Source organism: Gossypium arboreum, chromosome 2, assembly GCF_025698485.1.
Source record: "Gossypium arboreum isolate Shixiya-1 chromosome 2, ASM2569848v2, whole genome shotgun sequence".
Classification (NCBI taxonomy): Eukaryota; Viridiplantae; Streptophyta; class Magnoliopsida; order Malvales; family Malvaceae; genus Gossypium; species Gossypium arboreum.
The window spans coordinates 1,477,388-1,504,025 of record NC_069071.1 but is presented as its reverse complement, the minus strand read 5'-3'; the positions used below and the strand labels follow the sequence as shown (position 1 = coordinate 1,504,025).

General features: G+C 36.0%; 2 protein-coding genes across 8 annotated transcripts; both read left to right on the top strand.

Moving 5' to 3' along the window:
- The first annotated feature begins 2,197 nt into the window (after positions 1 to 2,197).
- Positions 2,198 to 12,158, top strand: LOC108466589 (histone-lysine N-methyltransferase SUVR5-like). 2 transcript variants are annotated; one of them, XM_017766976.2, is made up of 12 exons: positions 2,198 to 2,750; positions 4,032 to 4,549; positions 4,904 to 5,206; positions 5,303 to 5,413; positions 6,105 to 6,215; positions 6,623 to 9,505; positions 9,835 to 9,996; positions 10,340 to 10,456; positions 10,525 to 10,625; positions 10,705 to 10,842; positions 11,167 to 11,254; positions 11,485 to 12,158. In XM_017766976.2, exons 2-12 carry the CDS (start codon positions 4,064 to 4,066, stop codon positions 11,590 to 11,592), a joined length of 4,608 nt encoding a protein of 1,535 aa, XP_017622465.1. In that variant the 5' UTR covers positions 2,198 to 2,750; positions 4,032 to 4,063; the 3' UTR covers positions 11,593 to 12,158. The 2 variants fall into 2 exon arrangements, with proteins under 2 accessions (XP_017622465.1, XP_017622473.1); XM_017766984.2 differs by lacking the exon at positions 2,198 to 2,750 and adding an exon at positions 2,773 to 3,074.
- Positions 12,159 to 14,528: 2,370 nt separating this feature from the next.
- LOC108452162 (histone-lysine N-methyltransferase SUVR5-like) lies at positions 14,529 to 24,718 on the top strand. Of its 6 annotated transcripts, none has more exons than XM_017749941.2 (12): positions 14,529 to 14,858; positions 16,519 to 17,112; positions 17,458 to 17,760; positions 17,861 to 17,971; positions 18,551 to 18,661; positions 19,061 to 21,949; positions 22,291 to 22,452; positions 22,795 to 22,911; positions 22,981 to 23,084; positions 23,178 to 23,315; positions 23,625 to 23,712; positions 23,926 to 24,718. In XM_017749941.2, the coding sequence occupies exons 2-12, from the start codon at positions 16,627 to 16,629 to the stop codon at positions 24,031 to 24,033; spliced, it is 4,617 nt and encodes a 1,538-aa protein (XP_017605430.1). In that variant the 5' UTR covers positions 14,529 to 14,858; positions 16,519 to 16,626; the 3' UTR covers positions 24,034 to 24,718. The 6 variants fall into 6 exon arrangements, with proteins under 6 accessions (XP_017605430.1, XP_052879517.1, XP_052879508.1 ...); XM_053023557.1 differs by lacking the exon at positions 14,529 to 14,858 and adding an exon at positions 14,875 to 15,139 and having other exon boundaries at positions 16,557 to 17,112; XM_053023548.1 differs by lacking the exon at positions 14,529 to 14,858 and adding an exon at positions 14,875 to 15,198.
- Positions 24,719 to 26,638: the final 1,920 nt, after the last annotated feature.

Genomic DNA, 26,638 nt, shown 5'->3' with positions numbered 1-26,638 from the left:
ATAAAATGATAATAATTTTTAATTTTTAATTCTTTATTATATAACCAATGTTTAAAACGAATGAAATCATCAGATTTTCTTCCATATGCTCCATTCTTCCTTTGCCTTCTAAAAATTCTAAGTTCATTCTCCATTCTTGACATAGCTAAAAGCTTGAACTTCAAGCATTTTTCCTTCATATTTTACCCGGATATAATACGTTCTTCTTTGGTGCTCTGTTTGAAATTCTTACTTTACGGTTAAAGTGTGTTGAAACTCCAACATAGATAGCGAATTTGGGCGCCAAATCTGAAAAAAATAATAGATTGATAAAGAAACTTTAAGGATAAAATAGTAAAATAATAAATGGAAGTTCAACCAGTGAGCTTACTGCTGCTGAAAGCTCCAGTTGATTTTTGGGATAGCAGTGTGGTGAGAATTGATTTTGGTTGCACTGAAACACTCAACCAAACAGCTTCCCAGTGAGGTTGGGAGTCCAACTGCACCTCACTGGCTTTAAACGGTGGACCAAAGGAAGCCTTAGTTTGGTGGTTTGCGGCGGCCGTTCGGAAGCTGAGAGCCGTATAGATGAAAAGAGTTGGAGGTGTTTCCGAAGTGAGCGAGAGGTTTTTTTATTCTCTTACCTTTCTTTTTATGTCGGGAGTAATTGTCCTCAATTAAGTCATTGGTGTGTAAGAGCTATATATAGATTATGTATAGCGCGTAAAAGTATCATAAAAAAACTTTTACTAAAAGTTAAATTGCATTCTGTCTTCTTTAGTTGTAAAATAAGAAAATTAGTCTCGATACATTAGATTAAAAAGTAAGTTGATACTTTTTGTTAAAAAATCCATTCAGTTTTATTATTAAAAATTGGTTTCTGTATGTCAACAGGAGGTTCAGATGACACGCCATGTGTAAAAATCTAGTTATCTTATCAGTCATGTCAGTTTTTAATAATAAAATAGATGAAAATTTTAATAGAAATGACCAATTTGCTCGTTAATCTAACATACAAGTACTAATTTACACACTTTTTGAGTGAAAGAAGGAAAATATAACCAACTCCTAATACATGGGCCTCCATGATATATTTAACTATATAATCCACATGTCTATAACTATTTAACACTTGGCAATGTGAAATGTTGACAAAGAATATAACTAACACGTGTAAGTCATGTATAATTTACGTGTCCACTATTAATTATAGATTATTATAGATGTCTCTTAATTTTACTCCACGTTATATTAATTTTAAAATATTCATATTTGATGCATGTTAATCATAAATATGATCAACATGTAATCTTAAAATTACTGAATTTAGTGTTTATTATTAGAAAAGGATTTGTTTCATTGAATTTATTAATTTTACCCAATGTAAGATTTAGCCATTAGTTCTAAATAAAGTACATTTTTTTTCAAATATTATAAGATTTTAGTCAACTATTAGAATTGGACAACAAGACAAAATTGTGATCACATGGCTTTGACACTTAGAAAATTTCACATATAGACTAATAAGTAGTAATTAGAAAAAGGTTAAATTTTGATTTTGGTCCAATTATTTTCATATTTGAGATTTAATTTTATACTTTAATTTTATATAATTTGATTCTTTTACTTGTTAATATATGATTAGTTAGTCAAAATAGTTAATAACTTTAATTATTCCGGTAAAATATTGATATAGATTTTTTAAAAACTTTCATTTTAACAGAAAAAATTATGTCAACATGATGAGTCGAAATTTTTTTTTAAATCGATGTTATTATTTTAGTCGAAATAATTAAAGGCGTTAACAATTTGGATTAAATAATCGCATCGGAAAATAGATATTAAATTCTGACAAATTAAAATATAAAGATTGAAATAACAAATTGACCAAATTTAGAATTTAAGCATTAGAAGAAGATGGTGGAATTAAAAGATCAAATTATGAGGAATTAAGTGATTTATACACTTTTTTTTTCACTTGATTTTGTGGCAAATTTAAAAAAGACAAAAATGAAAAATATAGAATTAGTTTGATTGTAAAAAAATACCAAGATATACATGATTGAAAACTAAAAATTTATACTTCGAAAAGTAAAAGGACTATAAGGATTAAATCAATAAAAATACATAGTATAAGGACTTTTTTTGAAATTCGACCATTTATAGACTTCACACGGTACCCAAAAATATAAGGCGCACCACAATGTCGCACATTGATTGATAATTAAAAACCAAATCTGATCTCTCTCTCTATCTCTCGTCAAAATTCTCTCTTTATCTTTACCAAATTAATCTCAAATCTCTATGCCCTTTTCACCATTAAACCAATTTCCCTAGTTTCTCTCCTCCCTCTGTTTAGTCAATTTTATTTACTTTTAAAATAACACCCAAAGTCTAGTTTTTTAGATTTTGACCCCTCATTGAATGACAAAATTACTGAACCAGAACAACACAAGCAAAAGGCCGTATATACAGACCAAAAGCCGGTTTCGAGTTTAGGCAAGGGTATCTTTTTGCAAGTGTGTTTCCCTTTGTTCCTTTTATATTTAGTTTTGATTTTGGCCACGGGGACAATGCCCGATTCCCCACTATATCACGACTCATGAACCACATATGTAGTGTTATAATATGTATAACCTCATCAACACCCAAATCCCCTCAAAAAGAATGAAACCCTTTCTTGAATCTCATTTGCCTAACCAAAAAATCAACAACCGTGGAAAATAAACATTGGGTGATCATCCATAACAATTTTTTATATATATAGAAAGGTAAAATACATTAGCCACCTCCCCTTCTTTTTTCTTTGTCTCTCCTATGTGATGCATGTTATTATGTTTTATGTGTGTCACATTCTGCAGTCAATTTCTAATTCTTTACCCTCGTCTGTGATCTAGCAGCTGCTTACCTAGCCTTCCCCCCCCCCCCCCCCCACCCTAGGGGAACTAACCCATTATCTTAATTGTTCTTATGTTCTTAGATACATGTTTTATGATTTGGGGATCGTGTATATGTTTATTTGTTTACTTGTATCATCTGGAATTTGGACACACCTAGAATGTTAGTCAACATTTTGATGATATGTCTAGGCCATGGTGGGTTCTTACATAATGTGAATCTAATGAAAGGAAAGTTTTTTTTTATTTTCTTTTGGGGGGTTATTATTATTGTTACTAGCAAGATAATGAAGGATGAAATTTGCTGATTATGTTAGGGTTTTGTGGCAATTCTGTTTCTGGGTTTTGTTGGTTTGGGCTTTTTCTCTTGGAAATTTTGGTTTTTGAGATGCATTTTAAGATCTGGGGTCTAGCTAGCCATCTTGAAGTTTTTATATGGAGAAATAGCATAGATTTTAACAGGAACCCTACGCTTTGATAAATTAACTAAATGGGTTTTATATTTCTAATTAATACATTATTAAACGAAGGTATCTTTCAAGTTCCTGGAAAGCTTTTTCCTTTTGCTGGTTTGTTGGTTGATTTTCTTTACCTAATAAAAGACACTTTGATAAATTTACTGCTTGAGAATCCAAATGAAATGGTTGATAATAATAATAAAGACTGCAATTTTGTTCAAGAAATTGGATTAAAATTATGCATGGATTAAGTAAAACTTGACCATGGATTTTGTACTTGATCCAGGGTGTTTAAGAAATTTATAAGTTGCTGTAAATGGTGAGGAACTAAGGAATTTAATGCTGACAAAAGAGCTTTAGCTTTAGCAACATGGAAGATGTTATGTTCTTTAAAATCGTAAATAATGCTGTGGTAGAGACCATATTAAGTTGGTCATTTGACCCCTATCTTGGTGTTTGTATAAATGAGACAGCAAACCTATGTGCGTTTTACATGTTCATGTTCAAGTGTAATTGGTATCTTCGTTCTGTCTTCCTTTCAGTCCTACATATACTATGTCATATATGCATGTATGTATATATTAAATTTTCAGTATATATATTGGACAAGGCTTCTTTTGCAGCATCTTACGATTGCATGGATTGAGCTTTGTTTGGACAGTAATGACTTTGGTTCATAATCAATGTTTATATGCAGATTATACTGCTTTAGAGATTCCGGTTTGAATCATGGAAGTGCTGCCCTGCTCTGGTGTTCAGTATGTTGCGGATTCTGATTGTGCTCAACCGACTCCAGAAACAACTTTTACTTATGACCCAGAATCTAATTGCTTGGAACAAATGAAACAAGTTCAAGTGGCAGATAGTAGGATGAATGACTTATTGGTGACTAATGAAGGGAATCAAACTGGAAGACAGGATGAAGGTCAAGGCACAAGGGGTGAATTACCAATTTCAGAGGAACATCATAGTGGATCTTCATATTATGATTGTCAGGCAGAAGGCCAAAGATTATACTGTGGATCACATGATGATGAATATGATAATTTGAATGCTCAGAGTTGTTGCACTGGACCTTATTTGACCTCTGAAAGTTCTCATTTACTCGTTAACACCATCAAGAGTGAATCACTGAGCAACAATAGGGAGGGAGAGTTGTCTCTTTCAGAGCCCAAGTGGTTGGAGCATGATGAATCTGTTGCATTGTGGGTCAAGGTAGCATATTTTTCTTTTAGCTTTGGTTTCCTTGAAATATCATATCTCTTATCTAAATATTATGGTTTGGATTTGCATTACGGCAACAGTTTCTAGGACGTTTTCTCACAATATGCCCTATGTTTATTTTCTTGGAAATGGTTTATTTGTGTGCTTTATGGATCATCCATTTGACCACTTAGGTTCCCTTGATAATTCCTGTATCTGGTCCCCATTTAAATATATATTTTGCTTTTTTTTTTCTCATTTTTTAGATATAGTTTCTTATCATTTTTTTATTTCTGATTTTCTGGAAGATGAGGATACATGCTAAATTTATTTTCATATGATACGCTTCTGTTTCTCCAAGTACAGTGGAGAGGAATATGGCAAGCTGGAATCAGATGTGCAAGGGCTGACTGGCCATTATCAACTTTAAAAGCAAAACCGACTCATGATCGAAAGCAGTATTTTGTAGTATTTTTTCCTCACACCAGGAATTATTCTTGGGCAGACATGATATTTGTCCGACCCATTAATGAGTTCCCTCAGCCTATTGCATATCGTAGTCATAAAGTTGGACTGAAAATGGTTAGAGATTTGACTGTTGCAAGGCTGTACATACAGCAAAAGCTAGCTGTTGGCATGCTAAATATAATTGATCAGTTCCATTGTGAGGTAATGATTTCTCATCTTTATATTGCTTGTGTATTTAATATATTTCCGCAATTCTTCATCTCTATTCTTACCAGAGTTCTATTCCTATTTGTGTAGGCTTTGATTGAGACAGCACGTAATGTGGTTGTCTGGAAGGAGTTCGCTATGGAGGCTTCACGCTGCAATGGTTATTCTGATCTTGGAAAGATGCTTTTGAAGCTTCAAAGTGTAAATCCTTCACTTACTTGACATCTAGATTCTTTCTCTCTCTCTCTCTCTATATATATATAAATATAAATTTCCTAACTGAGTTGGTTCGTGACACCAAGTCAGTTGGTGAAAATATGAAAAAGCCAAGTTATTAAATTAAAAGAAAAAGAATGCAAGTATAATTATGTCATTTAATTTTTTTAATAAAAAATCTTCTTTTTTTTAAAATTATCCACTCCTCTAAATTTATGCCCTCTTAATAGCCAAAAAAAAAACCCCTACACACTGTTATTCACATAACTTCTCAAATTATTTTGTCAAAAAATATATCATTATTTCTCAAAGTAAAATTATATATATTTATATTCTCTTTTCTCCCACATTGTGGTGGAACAAATTCTAGTACTTCATAAAATGTCTGAAAATTCTCAACATTAGATGATGGACCAACCATATAATATATGCATTATTTCTCAAAGTAAAAAAAAATATGCATTGAATGTTTGTATTATACGAGATATTTCCCGAGGGATCTGAATGAACACAAATCCTTACCTGTTGACGTTAGTTGGGCAATACTGCTATCAATATCATAATCACTGTGTTATCTCCACTGTAACCTTTCATCTAATTTATCTCTATCTTGTCCACTATTTTCTTCTTGTACATGCATTAAAAATGTAAGCAGTAATATTTCTCTTCTCTGCAGATGATATTGCCGAGCTACATAAATGCTGACTGGTTTCAAGAGTCTTTTCACTCGTGGGTGCAACAATGTCAGAATGCACATACTGCTGAATCCATTGAATTGCTAAAGGAAGTATGTCTCACTCTATTGTTGCCTGTTTATGTTATTATTGGTGCATACTGTCATAGTATGTGGATTGTAATTAACAAATGGTCTTCCCATATTTGTAGAATTTCAGTTTCCTAACATTCACTGCCACCTCTCCCTTATCACCTAAAAGAAGAAGAAAAGAAAGGGAATGAAACCTTCTTCCCTTGACCTTTGGGCATGGAAGTAAAGGTTTTATAATTAACCTGAACATTCCATCAAGGCAAACAAAGGGCCCTGTGCATCAGTTGCATAACTTTCTTTTCTTGCTGGGCATACCATTCTTAGGATTGCATAGTCAACTTCATACTTTTGAGTCAGGGACTATTCATTAATGCATCAGTTGCATAGTGCATGTTGAAAAGTAATATTTCTCTTTGCCATTGATTCAGGAATTGTATAATGCTATACTATGGAATGAGGTTAAGTCTCTTGGGGATTCACCGGTACAGTCCACAATTGGTTCTGAGTGGAAAACCTGGAAGCATGAAATTATGAAATGGTTCTCAACGTCTCATCCTGTATCTACTGCTGGAGATGTCAATCAACGGAACAGTGGTAGTCCCTCAAACACAAATATACAAGTTAGCAGGAAGAGGCCCAAGCTTGAAGTTCGTCGTGCAGATACACATGCCTCCCAAGTGCAAAGCAATGGATCTGATCAAACAATGGCTGCTGAAATTGACTCTGATTTTTTCAGTAACCGAGATGCTGTAGATGTCAATCTGCCAATACCACGACTTTGTAGAAAGGAAGACGAGAGAGAGGAAACCACACCAATGGACAGATCAAATAATTTGACTGACAGATGGGATAATATTGTTGTTGAAGCAAGGCATTCAGAAGTCATTCACACCAAGAATGTTGAAATAACAACAGCAAGTGAAGAGGTCAATAGTACCTCAACTCTGCACATTCAGTCTAAAGAAGTGGAATTAACGCCTGTGAATGAAGCAGTTGCTAAGAAATCCATGGATGCTGGGAGTAAAAACCGACAGTGCGTAGCATTCATAGAGTCGAAAGGAAGGCAGTGTGTGAGGTGGGCAAATGAGGGGGATGTTTATTGCTGTGTGCACTTGGCATCTCGTTTTACCGGTACCTTCAGCAAAATAGAGGTGACAACCCCCGTTGATACACCAATGTGTGAAGGTACCACCGTGCTCGGTACTAGATGTAAGCATCGGTCGCTATATGGCTCCTCATTCTGCAAAAAACACAGACCTAAAAGTGATGCAAATAATAGCTGCCATTCTCCAGAGTACAAACGAAAAAGGAAGCATCTGGAGATTATTCAGAGTTCAGAAACCACATTCTGCAGAGATATAGTGTTGGTGGGAGACAATGAAAGTCCCTTGCAGGTGGAGCCAGTATCGGTAATTGAGGCCGATGCCTTGCACAGAGGAAACAGCTTAATTGAGAAGCCTGAACATTCTGGTAAAGATCATGATAGCACAGAATTACTGCATTGCATAGGCTTATACTCCAATAATGGTTTTGATCCTTGTCAAGAAAGTCCTAAGAGGCATTCATTATACTGTGATAAACACCTTCCAAGCTGGCTCAAGCGTGCAAGAAATGGTAAGAGTAGGATAGTATCCAGAGAAGTGTTTGTAGATCTTTTGAAAGAGTGTGATTCACTTGTGCAGAAATTGCATTTACATCAAGCATGTGAACTTTTCTACAAGCTCTTCAAAAGTATTTTCTCTCTTAGAAATCCAGTTCCTGTGGATGTCCAACTTCAGTGGGCCCTTTCTGAAGCATCAAAAGATTATAGAGTTGGGGAATTTTTAATGAAGTTGGTTTACAGCGAAAAGGAGAGATTGCAAAGTTTATGGGGCTTCACTGGTGACAAAGGTACACCTTCGTCGTCTTTCGTGGAAGAACCTGTTCCATTGCCATTGGCCATCAATGATAGCTTTGATGATGACAAGACCATTAAGTGCAGAATGTGCTCAGTGGAATTTCTTGATGACCAGCAGCTTGGAACACACTGGATGGAGAATCATAAAAAGGAAGCACAACGGTTGTTTGAAGGTTATGCTTGTGCAATCTGCTTGGATTCATTTACTAACAAGAAGGTTTTAGAATCCCATGTCCAGGAGAGACACCATGTGCAATTTGTCGAACAGTGCATGCTCATCCAGTGCATTTCCTGTGGCAGCCATTTTGGCAATACTGAGGAATTATGGTTGGATGTGCTGTCAGCTCATCCTGTTGAGTTTAGGCTATCAAAGATTGCTCAACAGCATAATCTATCTGCAGGTGAGGAACCTCCACTGAAGCTTCAGTTCGGCAATTCTGTGGAGAATAATTCAGAGAATGTAGACAATTTTCAAAAGTTTACTTGCAAGTATTGTGGCTTGAAATTTGATTTGCTGCCTGATCTTGGCCGCCACCACCAGGCTGCTCACATGGGACCAAGTTTAGCTAGCTCTCGTCCTCCGAAGAAAGGGGTTCGTTATTATGCTTATAAACTAAAATCTGGGAGACTTAGCCATCCTAGATTTAAGAAAGGTCTGGGGGCAGTGTCATATAGGATCAGGAATCGGGCAACTGCTACTATGAAAAAACGCCTCCAGGCATCAAAGTTGATTGATGCTGAAATCATTAGTGCAGAGCCTCATGTTATGGAGACTTCAAATCTTGGTAGATTAGCAGAACCGCAGTGCTCTGCCCTTGCAAAAATATTGTTTTCCAGAACTCATAAAACAAAACCACAGCCTAATAACTTGGACATTCTGTCTATTGCTCGCTCTTCTTGTTGCAAAGTGAGCCTCAAAGCCTCATTGGAAGGGAAGTATGGCATGTTACCTGAATGTTTGTACCTTAAGGCAGCCAAGCTTTGCAGTGAGCATAACATTCAAGTTGAGTGGCATCAAGAGAAATTTGTGTGCATAAATGGATGTAAGCCTGCCAAGGATTCAGATTTTCTGCCCCCATTGAATCCTCTCCCTAATGGTTTTGAGGGTCACCAATCAGCAGATTCCTTGAAAGATGTAGATGAGGAGTTGGAACTGGATGAATGTCACTATATCATCAATTCACTACATTTTAAAAAAGGGCCCACGCGGAAGGCCAGTGTCCTGTGTGATGATTTAAGCTCTGGGAAAGAATCAGTTCCAGTAGCTTGTGTTGTGGATGAAGGTCTTTTTGATTCTCTTAACATCTCTGGTCTTAGTTTCAACGAGCAAAATGCTGGACCCTCCATGCCTTGGGAGAACTTCACTTATGTTACAAGTTCTTTGCTTGATCAATCCCTTGATCTTGATGTTGAGGTACCTTCGTATTTTGATTATTTTATTATTTTCTTCATTGCTACAACATATAGGTGCCTTACAATTATGCCTCAGTGGAGTTTACTTTGATTGCATGTCAAAGTGACCTTGCAACCATAAGCTATTCTTAGGATTCTTGATAATTCTCTTTCCTTGAGATTTCTGGGTTTTGTTTGATACTACCATGAAGTGCCTTGCAGCAGCATCCTTGTTTCATATGGATTGTATCTCACCTGTCACATGATGGGATTTATTGTACATTGCTTGGATTGGCTTAACTCATATGTTTTGTTTTGTTTTTCCTTCTAATTACTTACATATCTTTTCAGAGTATGCAACTTGGGTGCACCTGTTCCAATTCAACATGCTGTCCTGAGACATGTGATCATGTATATCTCTTTGATAACGATTATGAAGATGCAAGAGACATATATGGTAAACCCATGCGTGGTAGATTTCCTTATGATGACAAAGGGCGAATTATCTTGGAGGTACTGTAATTCTTTTCAGTCAAGTGTGAACCATTATTACTTTTCACTAAAGTGTCATATGTTGCTTGGTTGCTTATGGTGATTCTCAAATCACATATAAAAGAGCATGTGCTATTATCTTGTCAAGGGAGTGCAATATTGACTTGATATGATACCCATAAGAGTCCAATATGATTTTTTTTCCCTTTTAGACTTGCAACGTTTCACCTTCGCCATTCAGAACATTATAGAAATATATGCCCTTTTTCACAAGTAGATACTGATACATAGCCTTGTTGGTATCTTCCTGTGCACCTTGATTCTGGTTTATGACTTGAGATTAAACCTTTGGGAAACTGTGCAGGAGGGCTACCTTGTCTATGAATGCAATCATATGTGTAGCTGCAATAAAGCATGCCCAAATAGGGTTTTGCAAAAAGGTGTACGAGTAAAACTGGAAGTCTTCAAAACCGAGAATAAGGTAATTATTTCATCTTTTCCTTGTATTCTAGAGTCTGTCCTTTGACTTCGCTCCATGTTGATCTTCAGGGCTGGGGAATCAGGGCTGGTGAACCAATTCTGAGTGGCACATTTGTGTGTGAGTATGTTGGGATCTTAGGCAAGCAGGAGGCAAACGATAGGCTTACCAGGTTTCAATTTGATTTTCAGAGATCTGCTGTTACCTTGTGCTTGCCTTTATGCTGAATTGGCTGTATGATCTAATATCAGGTATGGTGGAGATGGTTGCAACTATATGTTTAATGTTGATTCTCATATAAATGATATGAGCCGATTGATTGAAGGACAAGCGCGATATTTTATTGATGCATCCAAATATGGAAATGTTTCTCGGTTCATCAATCATAGGTGAGGATACACTTGTATGCATCCGCTATCTTATACTGAAATGTTTTCCCATTCTCTTGATTCTGACATTTCCAAATTATAACTTGGCCATAAAAATTGTGTAACGGAAGATCCTGAGATTTTAAATACGTTCACCCTTTTCTAATCATATGTAATAGGGTCTTTAGCACTTATGACATTTCTGGAGTAATTAGTTTAGCCAAGTGGTTCAGCTCAACTTGCTGTTTTTAAAAAGTGATACCAAATCTCTACTTTTGAAATCCCAAATTCCTATTGATGCACTCATGATTATTTCTTCGCTTTCTTTCCTTGAATTCTTCTCAGCTGCTCGCCAAATCTTGTGAATCGTCAAGTTCTTGTGGACAGCATGGATTGTCACCGAGCTCACATTGGTCTCTATGCCAGTCAAGATGTAAGCGCATCTAAAAAATATAGAGTGCAAATCTGTTGCATATATGGAATCTTGGATGATCTATTGTTGAAAATGGTTTGTGGAATAAGATGTGGTTTAGATGGCTGAGTTTAATTGAGTGGCTAATCTCAAAATATATATATATGTATATATAAAACCATTAAGTATTTATTGCTCCAGTGTTATAAACGTATTGAACCTAGCCACCCTTTCATTTCACAATTTTGCAGATATCTGTAGGTGAAGAGCTGACTCTTGACTATCGATATGAACTGCTTCCTGGACAAGGATATCCATGTCAATGTGGAGCTTCTACATGTCGGGGCCGCCTTTACTAAACCCTCAGTGAGCATAATGGGATCTCTATGGCATCTAAGATTTTTCTTTTCGAGTTCACAAATGCGGATACCAAGCTCTAACATAATAGGAGATTTACTTCCAAACGACTAAATCTGGCACTCTGGTTCTTGCACTAGGGCCACTGTAAACTACCGAACCACTATCAATTGGAGTTCAACAGAAATTTCAACCAAGCCAGATTGTACCTATTGTAGTTCTTTCGAAATGGGATGAAAGCATGCAACGTATTTACTCATCTCTTTTTAACCTCTCTTCAATCTCCCAATTCTTTTTCTTCTATCTCGAGTAGCTAAGTCTGCTTTTGGGCAGAGCTTGCCATCGGATTTTTCCCCCTTTGATGTTCCCATCTTAGTTCACAGGTTGATAACTTAGCCTAGGAATGTTATTTAGCAGTTTTTTTTTTTAATGCATGGATTGCCTTTTTTTGGTAATAGTGTCTCAGCCTTACTTGTGACATTCTCTAATCTCTGTAGTTTTTGCTCTCTGTTGTATAAAGTTTGAACAATTCTTCCTATTGTTTAATCTCTGATACTTGTTGATTAAACGTGAGATGTGTAAGACAAGGTTATATCCTTACTGACATGTCAGAACTTGCAGTTTCCTTGAGAAATTTGTAAGCAAATTTTCTCGAGAAACAAACAGAAACATGGATCATTAAGCCCCAGAAACAAACAGAATCCACATCTGTTGTTCCCTTTCTGAATCACAAAGAACACAATGGAAGCCCATTACTACAAGCCACTAAGCCTGACATTCCTGTTTTTGACAATTTAAGCAGAAAGCACAACAATTAAAACTCTCAGTCTCAGATTCTGATTTTCACATCAACCATAAAACCCCGAAAGTTTTAAGTACATGAATTGAAATCAAATGGAAACAAAATTGGTTCTAGTGCTAGTGGCATAATCATAGTAACCCTTCTCTTTCACCCATGTCTCAACCACCATGTGCCGTAGTGGCTCTGCTACCCCATAGCTGTTTTGCTCCGTACTTATGATTTGTCATGTTTGCAAACCAATAACCCATTTTGTTACTTTGGTACCTTGCGGTTGCTTGCTCCACTTGAGAGGTCCGACCCCTACCGCAGCTCTTGCTTGGTTGTGGGCTTCCAGGTTTTCTCTGGCTGCACGTGGCAGCACTGCTGGTGCAGCCATGGTGCCGGGGCACATTGCTGGTTCAGCCCCCAGGTTGTATGGTGGCAAATGGCTAGAACTAGAACAGCAACCAAGGTGTAGATCATTTTTCGCTGGCTATTATTTTGGATGAGGTGTTACCGTGCAAACAAGGGTTGGATGTTTTAGTTTACTACTAGAATGATGAACATCACCTTATACCGTCAAAACCGGTGCAAATTTGATTACTTTGGTTGGAACAATGTTGTAAATGACATAGTGGAATAGTCTCAATCGATTGAGCCATAACTTCTAGTTTAGTTTTCTGTAGACAACAATTAATGATGTTTCTTTATTGATTGGTCGGGTTTAAAGATAATTTTTCAAAGTAACCGAACTATGATGTCCCTACAATATGAACATGAGACAAAAGGCAATGCACAATTTATTATTTAATGAAGAACTTAAAAAAATAGAATCAAAAAAATAATTAACTTTAAAAACTCGAGACAATAAAAAATCCGGATTAATCATAATTCTTCAACATTGTTTAACAAGTACAGGAATTTTACACCGAGCCATGACACCAAATCCAAGCCTACCAAACAATTTAGGAACATAAGCTTAGACCATTTCACCCAGTGATTACCTCATTTAGGAGGCCCTTTTTGCTGCCAATACTTACTCATAATAGAGCTGAACTGATCACACAGAGCTTTAGGAAGGGGAAACCAAGATATGGCATAAGTAGGAATTGACAGTACATCATATTTGATAAGAATTTCTTTACTCTATGAAAGAAAATAATTATACCAGTTATTAATTTTAAGTTGAATTTATCATATAAATTTTGAAAAAATTACCTTCGATAACCTATAAATTAATCTTCTTTAGATTATATATCAACCAAGCGCTTGCTTAATGTTACTTTTAAAAAAAGTTCACATCAACATTTTAACGACAAACATTAATGGTATTTTTAATTTAGACCTAATAAAATAAAGTCTTTAAAAATTAAAATCACAATTAATAAATAAAGTTCACAAAATCAAAAAGTTAAAAAAGTGTTAAGTGTTGACCCGTAAAATTACATATTAAATGACCTAGCGGCCCATTGGGTTCATTACTAGTATCATAGAATATACAACTCACGATTTAAGCCCAATTTTCATTAATGTGTCCTCATAAAAACAAGATAAATGGGCACTTGTGTCTCTTTATGGAAAATGACTTATAATATACATATATATTTGCATTTTCAACATTTTTTTATTTTTATTTTATGAAAAATAGCTTGATTAATGAAAAATGATTTACTGATAAAGGAAAAATAAGTTTTTAAAAAAAAATGACTTTTTCACTTGAAATGTGTTAGCTTTGATTTTAAAATGTTTTGATACAACAAAATAAAATTCCAAAATTCCCTTAACCAAAATTTGCAAAAAGATTACCTTGATCACATTTAAAGTTATTTTCTAGTGCTACAAATTAAAAAACAAAGTTTCGAAATGATTTAATTAATTTACAAAATTTTTGAATGGTTCGGTGACTTAAATGTAAAGTTTCAAATAGTTTAATGATTATTTTGTAATTTTTTAAAGTTGAGTGACTAAAACGTAAAATTTCTAATAATTTAATGACTTTGGATATAATTTACCCTAAAAGATAAGATTTGACAGAAATAATAAAAAATTGGCCGAAAAGTAAAAAGATAATAAGAATTAAATAAATCAAAACTACATAGTACAAGGACCTTTTACAAAATTCGACCATAAATATACTTCTCACGGTAACCAAAAACATAAGAGACGCACCACAATTTCGCACATCAATTAATAAATTGAAAACCAATCTGATCTCTCTCTCTCTCTCTCTCTCTTTTGCTTTCTCAAATCTCATCAAAATTTTCTCTATCTTTACCAATTTATCACAAATCTCTATGCCCTTCCACCATTAAACCAAAGTTATATACTTTTTTAAAGGTTTAAAACAACACCCAAAGTCAAGTCCAAGAAAGAAAAAACCCCGAAGTCTAGTTTTTTTGGATTTTGACCCCTCATTGAATGATAAAATTACTGAACCAGAACACAAGCAAAGGGCCGTATACAGACCAAAAACCTGTTTGAGATTAGGTAAGGGTCTTATTGTTATCTGTTTACATGTGTTTCCCTTTGTTGTTGTTTTCATGTTAGTTTTGATTTTGGCCACGGGGACAATGGCCAATTCCCCTCTATATTACGACTCATGAACCACATATATATATAATTATATGTATAACCTCATCAACACCCAAGTCCCCTTTCTAAAAAGAATGAAACCCTTTTCTCGAATCTCATTTGCCTAACCAAAAAACCAACAACCATGGAAAATAAACATTAGGTGATCATCCATTTAACACTTTTTTATGTAGAAGGTAAAAATACATTAGCCACCCCTCCTTTTTTTTCTTTATCTCCTATGTTATGGATATTGGTATGTTTATGTAACATTTTTGCAGTCAATTTCTAATTCTTTACCCCTCTTCTGTGACCTAGCAGCTGCTCTTTGTTATGCGTATTGTTTACTTACCTAAACTCCCCCATCTCCCTTAGGGGAACTAACCCATTATCTTAAAAGTAATGAACCCTTTTATTTTTTTCTTGTAATTTTAGCCAAAATTTCAGGATATTAATTGTTCTTACGTTCTTAGATACGTGTTTTATGATTTGGGGATCGTGTATATGTGTATGTGTTTACTTGTATCATCTGGAATTTGGACACACCTAGAATGTTAGTCAACATTTTGATGATATGTCTAGCCATGGTGGGTTCTTACATAATGTGAATCTAATGAAAGGAAAATATTTTCTTTTGGGGGGTTATTATTATTGTTACTACCAAATTAATGAAGGATGAAATTTGCTGATTATGTTAGGGTTTTGTGGCGTTTTTGTTTCTGGGTTTTGTTGGTTTGGACCTTTTCTCTTGGAAATTTTGGTTTTTGAGATGCATTTTAAGATCTGGGGTCTAGCTAGCCTTAGTGAAGTTTTTCTATGGAGAAATAGCATAGATTTTTCCAGGAACCTTACGCTTTGATAAATTAACTAAATGGGTTTTATATTACTAATTATACATTATTAAACCAAGGTATCTTTGAAGTTCCTTGAAAGCTTTTTCCTTTTTGATGGCTTTCAATTTGATTCTCATATTGAAGCAATTGGTTGATTTTTCTTTACCCAATAAAAGGGTTTATCCTTTTTAAAAAAAAAAAATCTATAGAAAAGATTAGCACTTTGTTAAATTTATTTCTTTAGAAACAGAATGAAATGACTGATAATGATAAAAAGAGTGCAACTTTGTTCAAGAAATGCGATTAAAATTATGGACGGATTAATTAAAAATTGAATTTTGTTCTTGATCCAGGGTGTTTTAGAAATTTATAAGTTTCTGGAAAAAGGATTTATAGCTAATGAATCCAATGCTGACAAAAGACCTTTAGGTTAAGCAACATGGAAGAAGTTATGTTATTTAAAGTCGTAAATAGTACAGTGATTATGACCTTGTTAAGCTGGTCATTTGACCCCAATTTATATGATTGCATAAATGAAACATCAAGCCCTATGTCCATTTTACATTGCATGAAGCACATTCATGCATGCATATATGTGCTTTTTACATGTTCATGCTCAAGTGTAATTGGTATGTTTGTTCTGTCTTTCTTTCAGTCCTACATATACTATGTCATACATACATACATATATACATATGTATATTCAATTTTTGGTATATATTTTGACAAGATTTCTTTTGCAGCATCTTACTCTTTCCTGGATTGACCTTTGTTTGGGCAGTAAAGTGGTTTTGGGGGATAATCAATGTTTATATGCACATTATACTGCTTTAGAGATTCCAGGTTGTATCATGGAAGTGCTGCCCTGCTCTGGTGTTCAGTATGTTGCGGATTCTGATTGTGCTCAACCGAGTCCAGAAGCAACTTTTACTTATGACCGAGAATCTAATTGCTTGGAACAGAAGAAACAAGTTCAAGTGGCAGATAGTAGGATGGATGACTTATTACTGACTAATGAAGGGAATCAAGAAGGAAGACAGGATGAAGGTCAAGGTACAAGGGTTGAATTACCAATTTCAGAGGACCATCATAGTGGATCTTCATATTATGATTGTCAGGCAGAAGGCCAAAGATTATCTTGCGGATCACATGATGATGAATATGATGATTTGAATGCTCAGAATTGTTGCACTGGACCTTATTTGACCTCTGAAAACTCTCATGTCCTCGTTAACACCATCGAGAGTGAATCACCAATCAACAACAGGGAGGGAGAGTTGTCTCTTTCAGAGCCTAAGTGGTTAGAGCATGATGAATCTGTTGCATTATGGGTCAAGGTAGCATTTCTTCTTTTAGCTTTCACTTCCTTGAAATGCCAGATTTCGTATAATGTTATGGTTTTGACTTGCGTTACAGCAACAGTTTCTAGCATGTTCTCTCATGACATGCCCTACATTTATTGTCTTGGAAATGATTTATTTGTGTGCTTTATGGATTATCCATTTAAATTCCCTTGATAATTCCTATATGTGGTCTCCTATTAAATATATGTATATTGTTTTTTTTTTCTCTCATTTTCTAGAAATAGTTTGCTACCATTTTATTATTTCCAATTTTCTAGAAGATAAGGATGCATGCTAAATTTATTTTCATATGATACTCTTCTGTTTCTCCAAGTATAGTGGAGAGGAAAATGGCAGGCTGGAATCAGATGTGCAAGGGCTGACTGGCCATTATCAACTTTAAAAGCAAAACCGACCCATGATCGAAAGCAGTATTTTGTGATATTTTTCCCTCACACGAGGAATTATTCTTGGGCAGACATGTTACTTGTCCGATCCATTAGTGAGTTCCCTCAGCCTATTGCATATCGGAGTCATAAAGTTGGACTAAAAATGGTTAGAGATTTGACCGTTGCTAGGCGGTACATACAGCAAAAGCTAGCTGTTGGCATGCTGAATATAATTGATCAGTTCCATGTTGAGGTATTGTTTTCTTTTTCATCTTTATAATTCTTGTGTATTTAATATAATTCCTCAATTCCTCAGCTTTATTCTTACCGGAGTTCTATTCCTATTTGTGTAGGCTTTGATTGAAGCAGCACGTAATGTGGTTGTCTGGAAGGATTTTGCTATGGAGGCTTCACGCTGCAATGGTTACTCTGATCTTGGAAAAATGCTTTTGAAACTTCAAACTGTAAATCCTTTACTTGACATCTATACCATATATAGAGTTCCTCATTGGTTCATGACATATACTTAGTTGGTGAAACCACGAAAAACCCAAGTTATTAAATTAAAATAAAAAGAATGAAAGGATAATTATGTCAGATAAGAATTTTATGAAAAATCTTTTTTATTTATTTATAAATATCCCTCCTCTAAATCTATCCACTCTTAATAGCCAAAAGAACCAAAAATAAAATAAAAACATTCCACACGCTTATTCACTTTTTTGATATAATATATCATTATCTCTCAAAATAAAATTTATATATAAATATATATAGGAATCAAGTCTATATGAATTGATATCATTACAGGAGATAATTCTGATAGCATTATTTCTACTAGATCTCTATTTCTGTATAATAGATTCATTTGTTTTCAGTTGTCTTGCCTTGTTATTTCCTGTAATGATATCTATCTCTATATTATATATCATAACCACTGTGTTATCTCCACTGTAACCTTTCATCTAATCCATCTCTATCTCCACCGTTCTCTTCTTTTACATGCATTAAAATGTAAATGGTAATATTTCTATTCTCTACAGATGATATTGCCGTGCTATATAAATGCTGAGTGGCTTCAAGAGTCTCTTCATTCGTGGGTGCAACAATGTCAGAATGCACATAGTGCTGAATCCGTTGAATTGCTAAAGGAAGTATGTCTCACTCTATTCGTGCCCATTTATGTTATTATCAGTGCATAGTGAAATAGTTATGTTGATTGAAATTCACAAGTGATCTTCTCATCATTGTAGAATTTCTGTTACCTAAAACTCACTGCCACCACTCCCTTATCACCTAAAAGAAGAAAAGGAAAGGAAAGGAACCTTCTTCCCTTGACCTTTAGGTTTAGAAGTAAAGGTTTTACTACTAACCCGAACATTCCGTCTATGCAAACAAGTGGCCCTTTGCATCAGTTGCTGAACTTTTTTTCTTTTTTTTTGCCGGGCAGACTGTTCTTAGGATTGCATAATCAATTTGATCCTTTAGGTCACGGACTGTTCAATAATGCATCAGTTGCATGGTGCATGTTGACAAGTAATTTGTTGTTTCAGGAGTTGTATGATGCTATACTATGGAATGAGGTTAAGTCTCTTGGAGATGCATCAGTACAGCCCACACTTGGTTCTGAGTGGAAAACTTGGAAGCATGAAGTTATGAAATGGTTCTCGACGTCTCATCCTGTATCTTCTACTGGAGATGTCAATCAGCGGAGCAGTGATGGTCTCTCAAACACAAATATACAAGTTAGCAGGAAAAGGGCCAAGCTTGAAGTTCGTCGTGCAGATACACATGCCTCCATGGTTCAAAGCAATGGGTCGGATCAAACTATGGCTGTTGAAATTGACTCTGATTTTTTTAGTAACCGAGATGCTGTAGATGTCAATTTGCCAACGCCACAACACTGTAAAAAGGAAGATGAGAGAGAGGAAACAACACCAATGGACACGTCAAATAGTTTGACTGATAGATGGAATAATATTGTTGTTGAAGCAAGGCATCCGGAAGTCATTCACACCAAGAATGTTGAAATAACAACAGCAAGTGAAGAGGTCAAGAGTACCTCAACTCTGCACATTCAGCCTAAAGAAGTGGAATTAACACCTGTGAATGAAGCAGTTGCTAAGAAATCTATAGATGCTGGGAGTAAAAACCGACAGTGCATAGCGTTCATAGAGTCAAAAGGAAGGCAGTGTGTGAGGTGGGCAAATGAGGGGGATGTTTATTGTTGTGTGCACTTGGCATCTCGTTTTACTGGTAGCTTCAGCAAAATAGAGGCGACACCCTCTGCTGATACACCAATGTGTGAAGGTACGACCGTGCTTGGTACTAGATGTAAGCATCGGTCGCTATATGGCTCCTCATTCTGCAAGAAACACAGACCTAAAAGTGATGCAAATAATAGCTGCCATTCTCCAGAGAACACACGAAAAAGGAAGCGTCTGGAGATTATTCAGAGTTCAGAAACCACATTATGCAGAGATATAGTGTTGGTGGGAGACAATGACAGTCCCTTGCAGGTGGAACCAGTATCGGTAATTGAGGCTGATGCCTTGCACAGAGGAGACAGCGTAATTGAGAAACCTGAACATTCTGGTAAAGATCATGATGGCACAGAATTAATGCATTGCATAGGCTTATACTCCAATAATGGTTTTGATCCTTGTCAAGAAAGTCCTAAGAGGCATTCATTATACTGTGATAAACACCTTCCAAGCTGGCTCAAGCGTGCAAGAAATGGTAAGAGTAGGATAGTATCCAGAGAAGTGTTTGTAGATCTTTTGAAAGATTGTGATTCACTTGAGCAGAAATTGCATTTACATCAAGCATGCGAACTTTTCTACAAGCTCTTCAAAAGTATTTTATCTCTAAGAAACCCTGTTCCTGTGGATGTCCAACTTCAGTGGGCCCTTTCTGAAGCATCAAAAGATTATAGAGTTGGGGAATTTTTAATGAAGTTGGTATACAGTGAAAAGGAGAGACTGCAAAGTTTATGGGGCTTCACTGGTGACAAAGGTACACCTTCATCGTCTTTCGTGGAAGAACCTGTTCCATTGCCATTGGCCATCAATGATAGCTTTGATGATGACAAGACCATTAAGTGCAAAATGTGCTCAGTGGAATTTCTTGATGACCAGCAGCTTGGAACACACTGGATGGAGAATCATAAAAAGGAAGCGCAACGGTTGTTTAGAGGTTATGCTTGTGCAATCTGCCTGGATTCATTTATTAACAAGAAGGTTTTGGAATCCCATGTTCAGGAGAGACACCATGTGCAATTTGTCGAACAGTGCATGCTTCTACGATGCATTTCCTGTGGCAGCCATTTTGGCAATACTGAGGAATTATGGTTGCATGTGCTGTCCACTCATCCTGTTGATTTTAGACTGTCAAAGATTGCTCAACAGCATAATCCATCTGCGAGTGAGGAACCTCCACCGAAACTTGAGCTCGGAAATTCAGCTTCTTTGGAGAATAATTCAGAGAATGTAGGCAGTGTTCAAAAATTTATTTGCAGGTTTTGTGGCTTGAAATTTGATTTGCTGCCTGATCTTGGCCGCCACCACCAGGCTGCTCACATGGGACCAAGTTTAGCTAGCTCTCGTCCTCCAAAGAAAGGGGTTCGTTATTATGCTTATAAACTAAAATCTGGGAGACTTAGCCATCCTAGATTTAAGAAAGGTCTGGGGGCAGTGTCATATAGGATTAGGAATCGGGCAACTGCTACTATGAAAAAACGCCTCCAGGCATCAAAGTTGATTGATGCTGAAATCATTAGTGCAGAGCCTCATGTTATGGAGAATTCAAATCTTGGTAGATTAGCAGAACCGCAGTGCTCTGCCCTTGCAAAAATATTGTTTTCCAGAACTCATAAAACAAAACCACGGCCTAATAACCTGGACATTCTGTCTATTGCTCGCTCTTCTTGTTGCAAAGTGAGCCTCAAAGCCTCATTGGAAGAGAAGTATAGCATGTTACCTGAATGTTTGTACCTTAAGGCAGCCAAGCTTTGCAGTGAGCATAATGTTCAAGTCGAGTGGCATCAAGAGAAATTTGTGTGCATAAATGGATGTAAGCCTGCCAAGGATCCAGATTTCCTGTCCCCATTGATTCCTCTCCCTAATGGCTTTGAGGGTTGCCAATCAGCAGATTCCTTGGATGATGCAGATGAGGAGTTGGAACTGGATGAATGTCACTATATCATTGATTCACAACATTTCAAAAAAAGGCCCATGCAGAAGGCCAGTATCTTGTGTGATGATTTAAGCTTTGGGAAAGAATCAGTTCCTGTAGCTTGTGTAGTGGATGAAGGGCTTTTTGATTCCGTTTACATCTCTGGTCTTAGTTCTAATGAGCAAAATGCTAGATCCTCGATGCCTTGGGAGAACTTCATTTATGTTACAAATTCTTCGCTTGATCAATCTCTTGATCTTGATGTTGAGGTACCTTCGTATTTGGATTGTTTTATCGTTTTCTGGATTCCTACTACATATAGATGCCTTATGATTATCCCTCAATGGAGTCTAGTTTGGTTGCAAGTCACAATGACCTTTCAACCATAAGCTGTTCTTAGGATTCTTGATAATTTCTTACCTGGAGATTTCTGGGTTTTGTTTGATAATACGATGAAATGCAATTTCTTAAAACAAGGGCACCATCATCCTTGTTTCTTATGGATTGTGTCTCACCTGTCACGCGATGCGATAATTTTTACCTTGTTTGGATTGGCTTAACTCTTACATTTTTTTTCATTTTCCTTCTAACTACTTACATATCTTTCCAGAGTGTGCAACTTGGGTGCACCTGTTCCAATTCAACATGCTTTCCTGAGACATGTGATCATGTATATCTCTTTGATAATGATTATGAAGATGCGAGAGACATATTTGGGAAACCTATGCGGGGTAGATTTCCTTATGATGACAAAGGGCGAATTATCTTGGAGGTACTGTAATTCTTTTTCTGTCAAGTGTAATTGTTAATTTTCACTGAAGTGTCATATGCTGATGTTGCTTGGTTGCTTATGGTGTTTCTCAAATCACGTATAAAAGAGCATGTGCTTTTATCTTGTCAAGGGAGTGCACTATTGACTTGATATGATACCCATAAAAGTCCAATATGATTATTTTTTCCTTTTTAGACTTGCAATGTTTCACCTTCACCATTCAGAACACTATAGAAATACATGCCCTTTTCACAAGTAGATACTGATATGTACTCGTTGGTGTCTTCCTGTGCTCCTCGATTTTGTTTTATGTCTTGAGATAACCTTTGTGAAACTGCACAGGAGGGCTACCTTGTCTATGAATGCAACCGTAAGTGTAGCTGCAATATAGCATGCCCGAATAGGGTTTTGCAAAAAGGTGTACGTGTAAAACTGGAAGTCTTCAAAACCGAGAATAAGGTAATTATATCAACTTTTTGTTGTATTCTAAAGTTCTGTCCTCTAACATTGCTTCATGTTGATCTTCAGGGCTGGGGGGTCAGGGCTGGTGAACCAATTCTGAGTGGCACATTCGTGTGTGAATATGTTGGGGAGATCTTTGGCGAGCAAGAGGCAAACAATAGGCTTACCAGGTTTCAATCTCATTTACAGAGATCTGCTTTACTTTGTGCTTGCTTTTATGCTTATATGCTTTATGCTGAATCAGCTGTATGATCTAATATCAGGTATGGTAGAGATGGTTGCAACTATATGTTCAACATTGGTTCTCAAATAAATGATATGAGCCGGTTGATTGAAGGACAAGCACGATATTTTATTGATGCATCCAAATACGGAAATGTTTCCCGGTTCATCAATCATAGGTGAGGATACACTTGTATGCATCCGCTATCGCATACTGAAATGTTTTCCCATTCTGGCATTTCCAAGTTGTAACTTGGCCATAAAAATTGTGTGACTGAAGATCCAGAGATTTTAATATGTTCATCATTTTCTAATTATGTGTAATAATGACTAGCATTTATGACATTTGTGAAGGAATTAGTTTAGCTAAGTGGCTCAGTTCAACTTGCTGTATTCAGAAAATGATACTATATCTCTACTTTTGAAATCCCAAGTTTCTATTGATGCACTCATGAAAACTTCGTGTTCTGTCCTTGAATTCTTCTCAGCTGCTTGCCAAATCTTGTGAATCATCAAGTTCTTGTGGACAGCATGGATTGTCACCGAGCTCACATTGGTCTCTATGCCAGTCAAGATGTAAGTGCTTCTCAAAATATTGAGTACAAATCTGTTGCATATATGGAACCTTAGATGATCTATTGTTGAAAATGGTTTGTGAAATAAGATGTGGTTTAGATGGCTGAGTTTAATCGGGTGGCTAGTTATCAAAAAAAGTTTAATTGGGTCAAGAAGGTTTTAAATAGGCATGTCTTTGACGTTTCTTTACCCTCCTATTTCACTATTTTGCAGATATCTGTAGGTGAAGAGCTGACTTTTGACTATCGATATGAACTCCTGCCTGGTCAAGGATATCCATGTCAATGTGGAGCTTCTACATGTCGGGGCCGCCTTTACTAAACCCTCAGTGAGCACTACGGGATCTCTATGGCATCTAAGGTTTTGCTTTTTGAGTTCACAAATGCGGATACCAAGCTCTAATATAATGGGAGCTTTACCTCCATCAAACCATTCATGGGACTAAATCTGGCATTCTAACAGTTCATTTTATCCGGTGGTTCTTGCACTAGGGCGACTATAAACTGCCAAATCACTATCAGTTGGAGTTTAACAGGCTCCATACGGAACATGCAACTTGCTGTACAGAATTTTCAACCGAACCAGATTGGTTCTATGGTAGTTCTTTCGAAATGGGTTGAAAGCATGCAATGTATTTACTGGATCACTTTCCAAACTCTGCCCTCTCCCCTCTGCCCTCTCCCCTATTTCTTTTTCTTCTATCTCGAGTAGCGAAGTCCGCTTTCAGGCAGATTAGCTGTCAAATTTTTTCCCGTTTTATGGTCCATCGCAGTTCTTAGGTTGATAGCTTAGCCTTGGAATGTTAGAAAGCAGTTTTTTTTTTCTTTCTTTTTAATGCATGAATTGCCTCTTTCGGGTAGTTTTCCTTTTTCGTGACATTCTCTAATCTCTGTAGTTTGCTCTCTGTTGTATAAAGTTTGAACAATTCTTCCTACTGTACCTTATCGTCATTAGTTTACTTAAATACTCAATCATGACATCCATACATTTTGTAAAGTCAACAAAACTGTCATATGTAGTTCCCTTAAGTGAGTCATGAGCAAATTTTCTCGGGAAACAAACAGAAACATGGATATCATTATAACCCGGAAACAAATAGAATCCACCAAATCTGATGTTTAGAACTTCATTTCCCCTCTCTGAATCACAAAGAACACAAAAGGAAGCCCATAACTGAATGCCACTAAGCCTGCCATTCCTGTTTAAGAATGGCACCCAGAAAGCTGAAAGTTCATGAAATGAAAGCAAATGGAAAAAGGTTAAATCACTTTTTGACCTTAATATGGGAACAATTGTCAACTTCAAGAGTTAACTTGGACAAAAAAAAAAGATCAAGCCTTAATATAAGAACAATTTTTTAGTTCATATCCTAAATTATTTGTCTTGTTAAGAAAATTTTATTTGTTTTTATTGTTAAAAATTGGTCTTTATATGTCTGCATGAGGTGCACGTGGTACCACATATAATTATCTGGTTATTTCGTTAGTTACGCTAGTTTTTAACAGTAGAAATTGATGAATTTTTTTAATAGAAAGAACTATTTTACATATATAGGGACGAATTTGCCCATTTTTTTGTGTGAATGGGGCAAAATGCAATTTGGGTCTTAATACGGGAGCTTCCATGATACTTTTACTTAGCTTATTCTTGCTAAAACTAAGAATATCATGTGACCTGTATGTTCTATTTCAAGCTCGCTTAAGATGCATGGTCTATCATATTTCGATCCATGAATGATATTCACTAGTTTATGCCATGTGATCTTTGTTTATTGATAGTTCACCGCGACGTTATTTGACATCCAACAATTTGTTTAGTCATAAACTTCAATACATGTAGAATGTATTGTTAAATGTCTCTTTTTGTGAAACCAGATAGTGCATATTAAAAATTGTCCTTTTACTTATGAACTTCTTTTCAGGTTGCCGAACTACTTGGCTTTAACTCATGCATACAGTCATGTTGCCTTATTTAGTCTGCCATTGGGGAACTGTATTTTCACAATTTGATCTGATGTTTACGTTATAGAAGCTGCGAAGGGTATGTCTGAGAAATCCTGTGGAAGTTGATGATGCTATTTAAGCAAAACTTTTCTGCGATCTCCCTCTCTAATTTTAATGTCCTAAAGGCTTTGGGTTCTTTTTCCTTTTTATAGATTGAAGCTGCCTAAAAATTTTCTACTGTGGACACAATAAATCAGCAATACCGGTTTATACCTACGAAATACAAGGTTGCTGATTCTTCTTAGCATTTATCAAACTTCTGATGATTTTCATTATTGTTTTGTACTGAAATTCTATCTTTGAGAGAGATCTAAAACTTACCGAAAAAGATTGAGTGAACTTTTTGGTCCATGTTATACTAAGTCATAAATTTCGTTGAGTCACCCCAGGGTGGTGTGCAAGAAAACTTTCTGGAACCTTGTAGACTAGTTATGGTGCAGCAAAAGGACCCATGATTTGTGTGATTAAGTTGCCATATCTTAAAACTTTTACATCTTAGTGCCATAGCTTGAACAACTAGGTTTCACATCCTTTTGGACTCTTGATAGCTGTATTCAGCTCTCTTCAGTTTCTGGAAACTGACATGTTAAATATTAATATTAGCACCAGACCCCAGTTTGAGCAAACATAGGTAATCATATAAGCTAGGCCTGGAAATATTTGGCAGACTTGTCAAATAATGCTAGTATCGTTCTGCATGCTTTCAGAATGCTAATTTAAACAAATTAATTGCCAAGACTATTAGTACATATATATTATATATATATATATATATATTACTCGGGCTTTAGCTTAACAGATTCAGAATCTGTTTGAATAAAATGTGCCGAGTCAATCGATCCACCAACCATTATCCTATTCAACTTATGAGTCTTGAAATTATAAAAAGACACCCACCCGATATCCACCATGAACACAGTGTC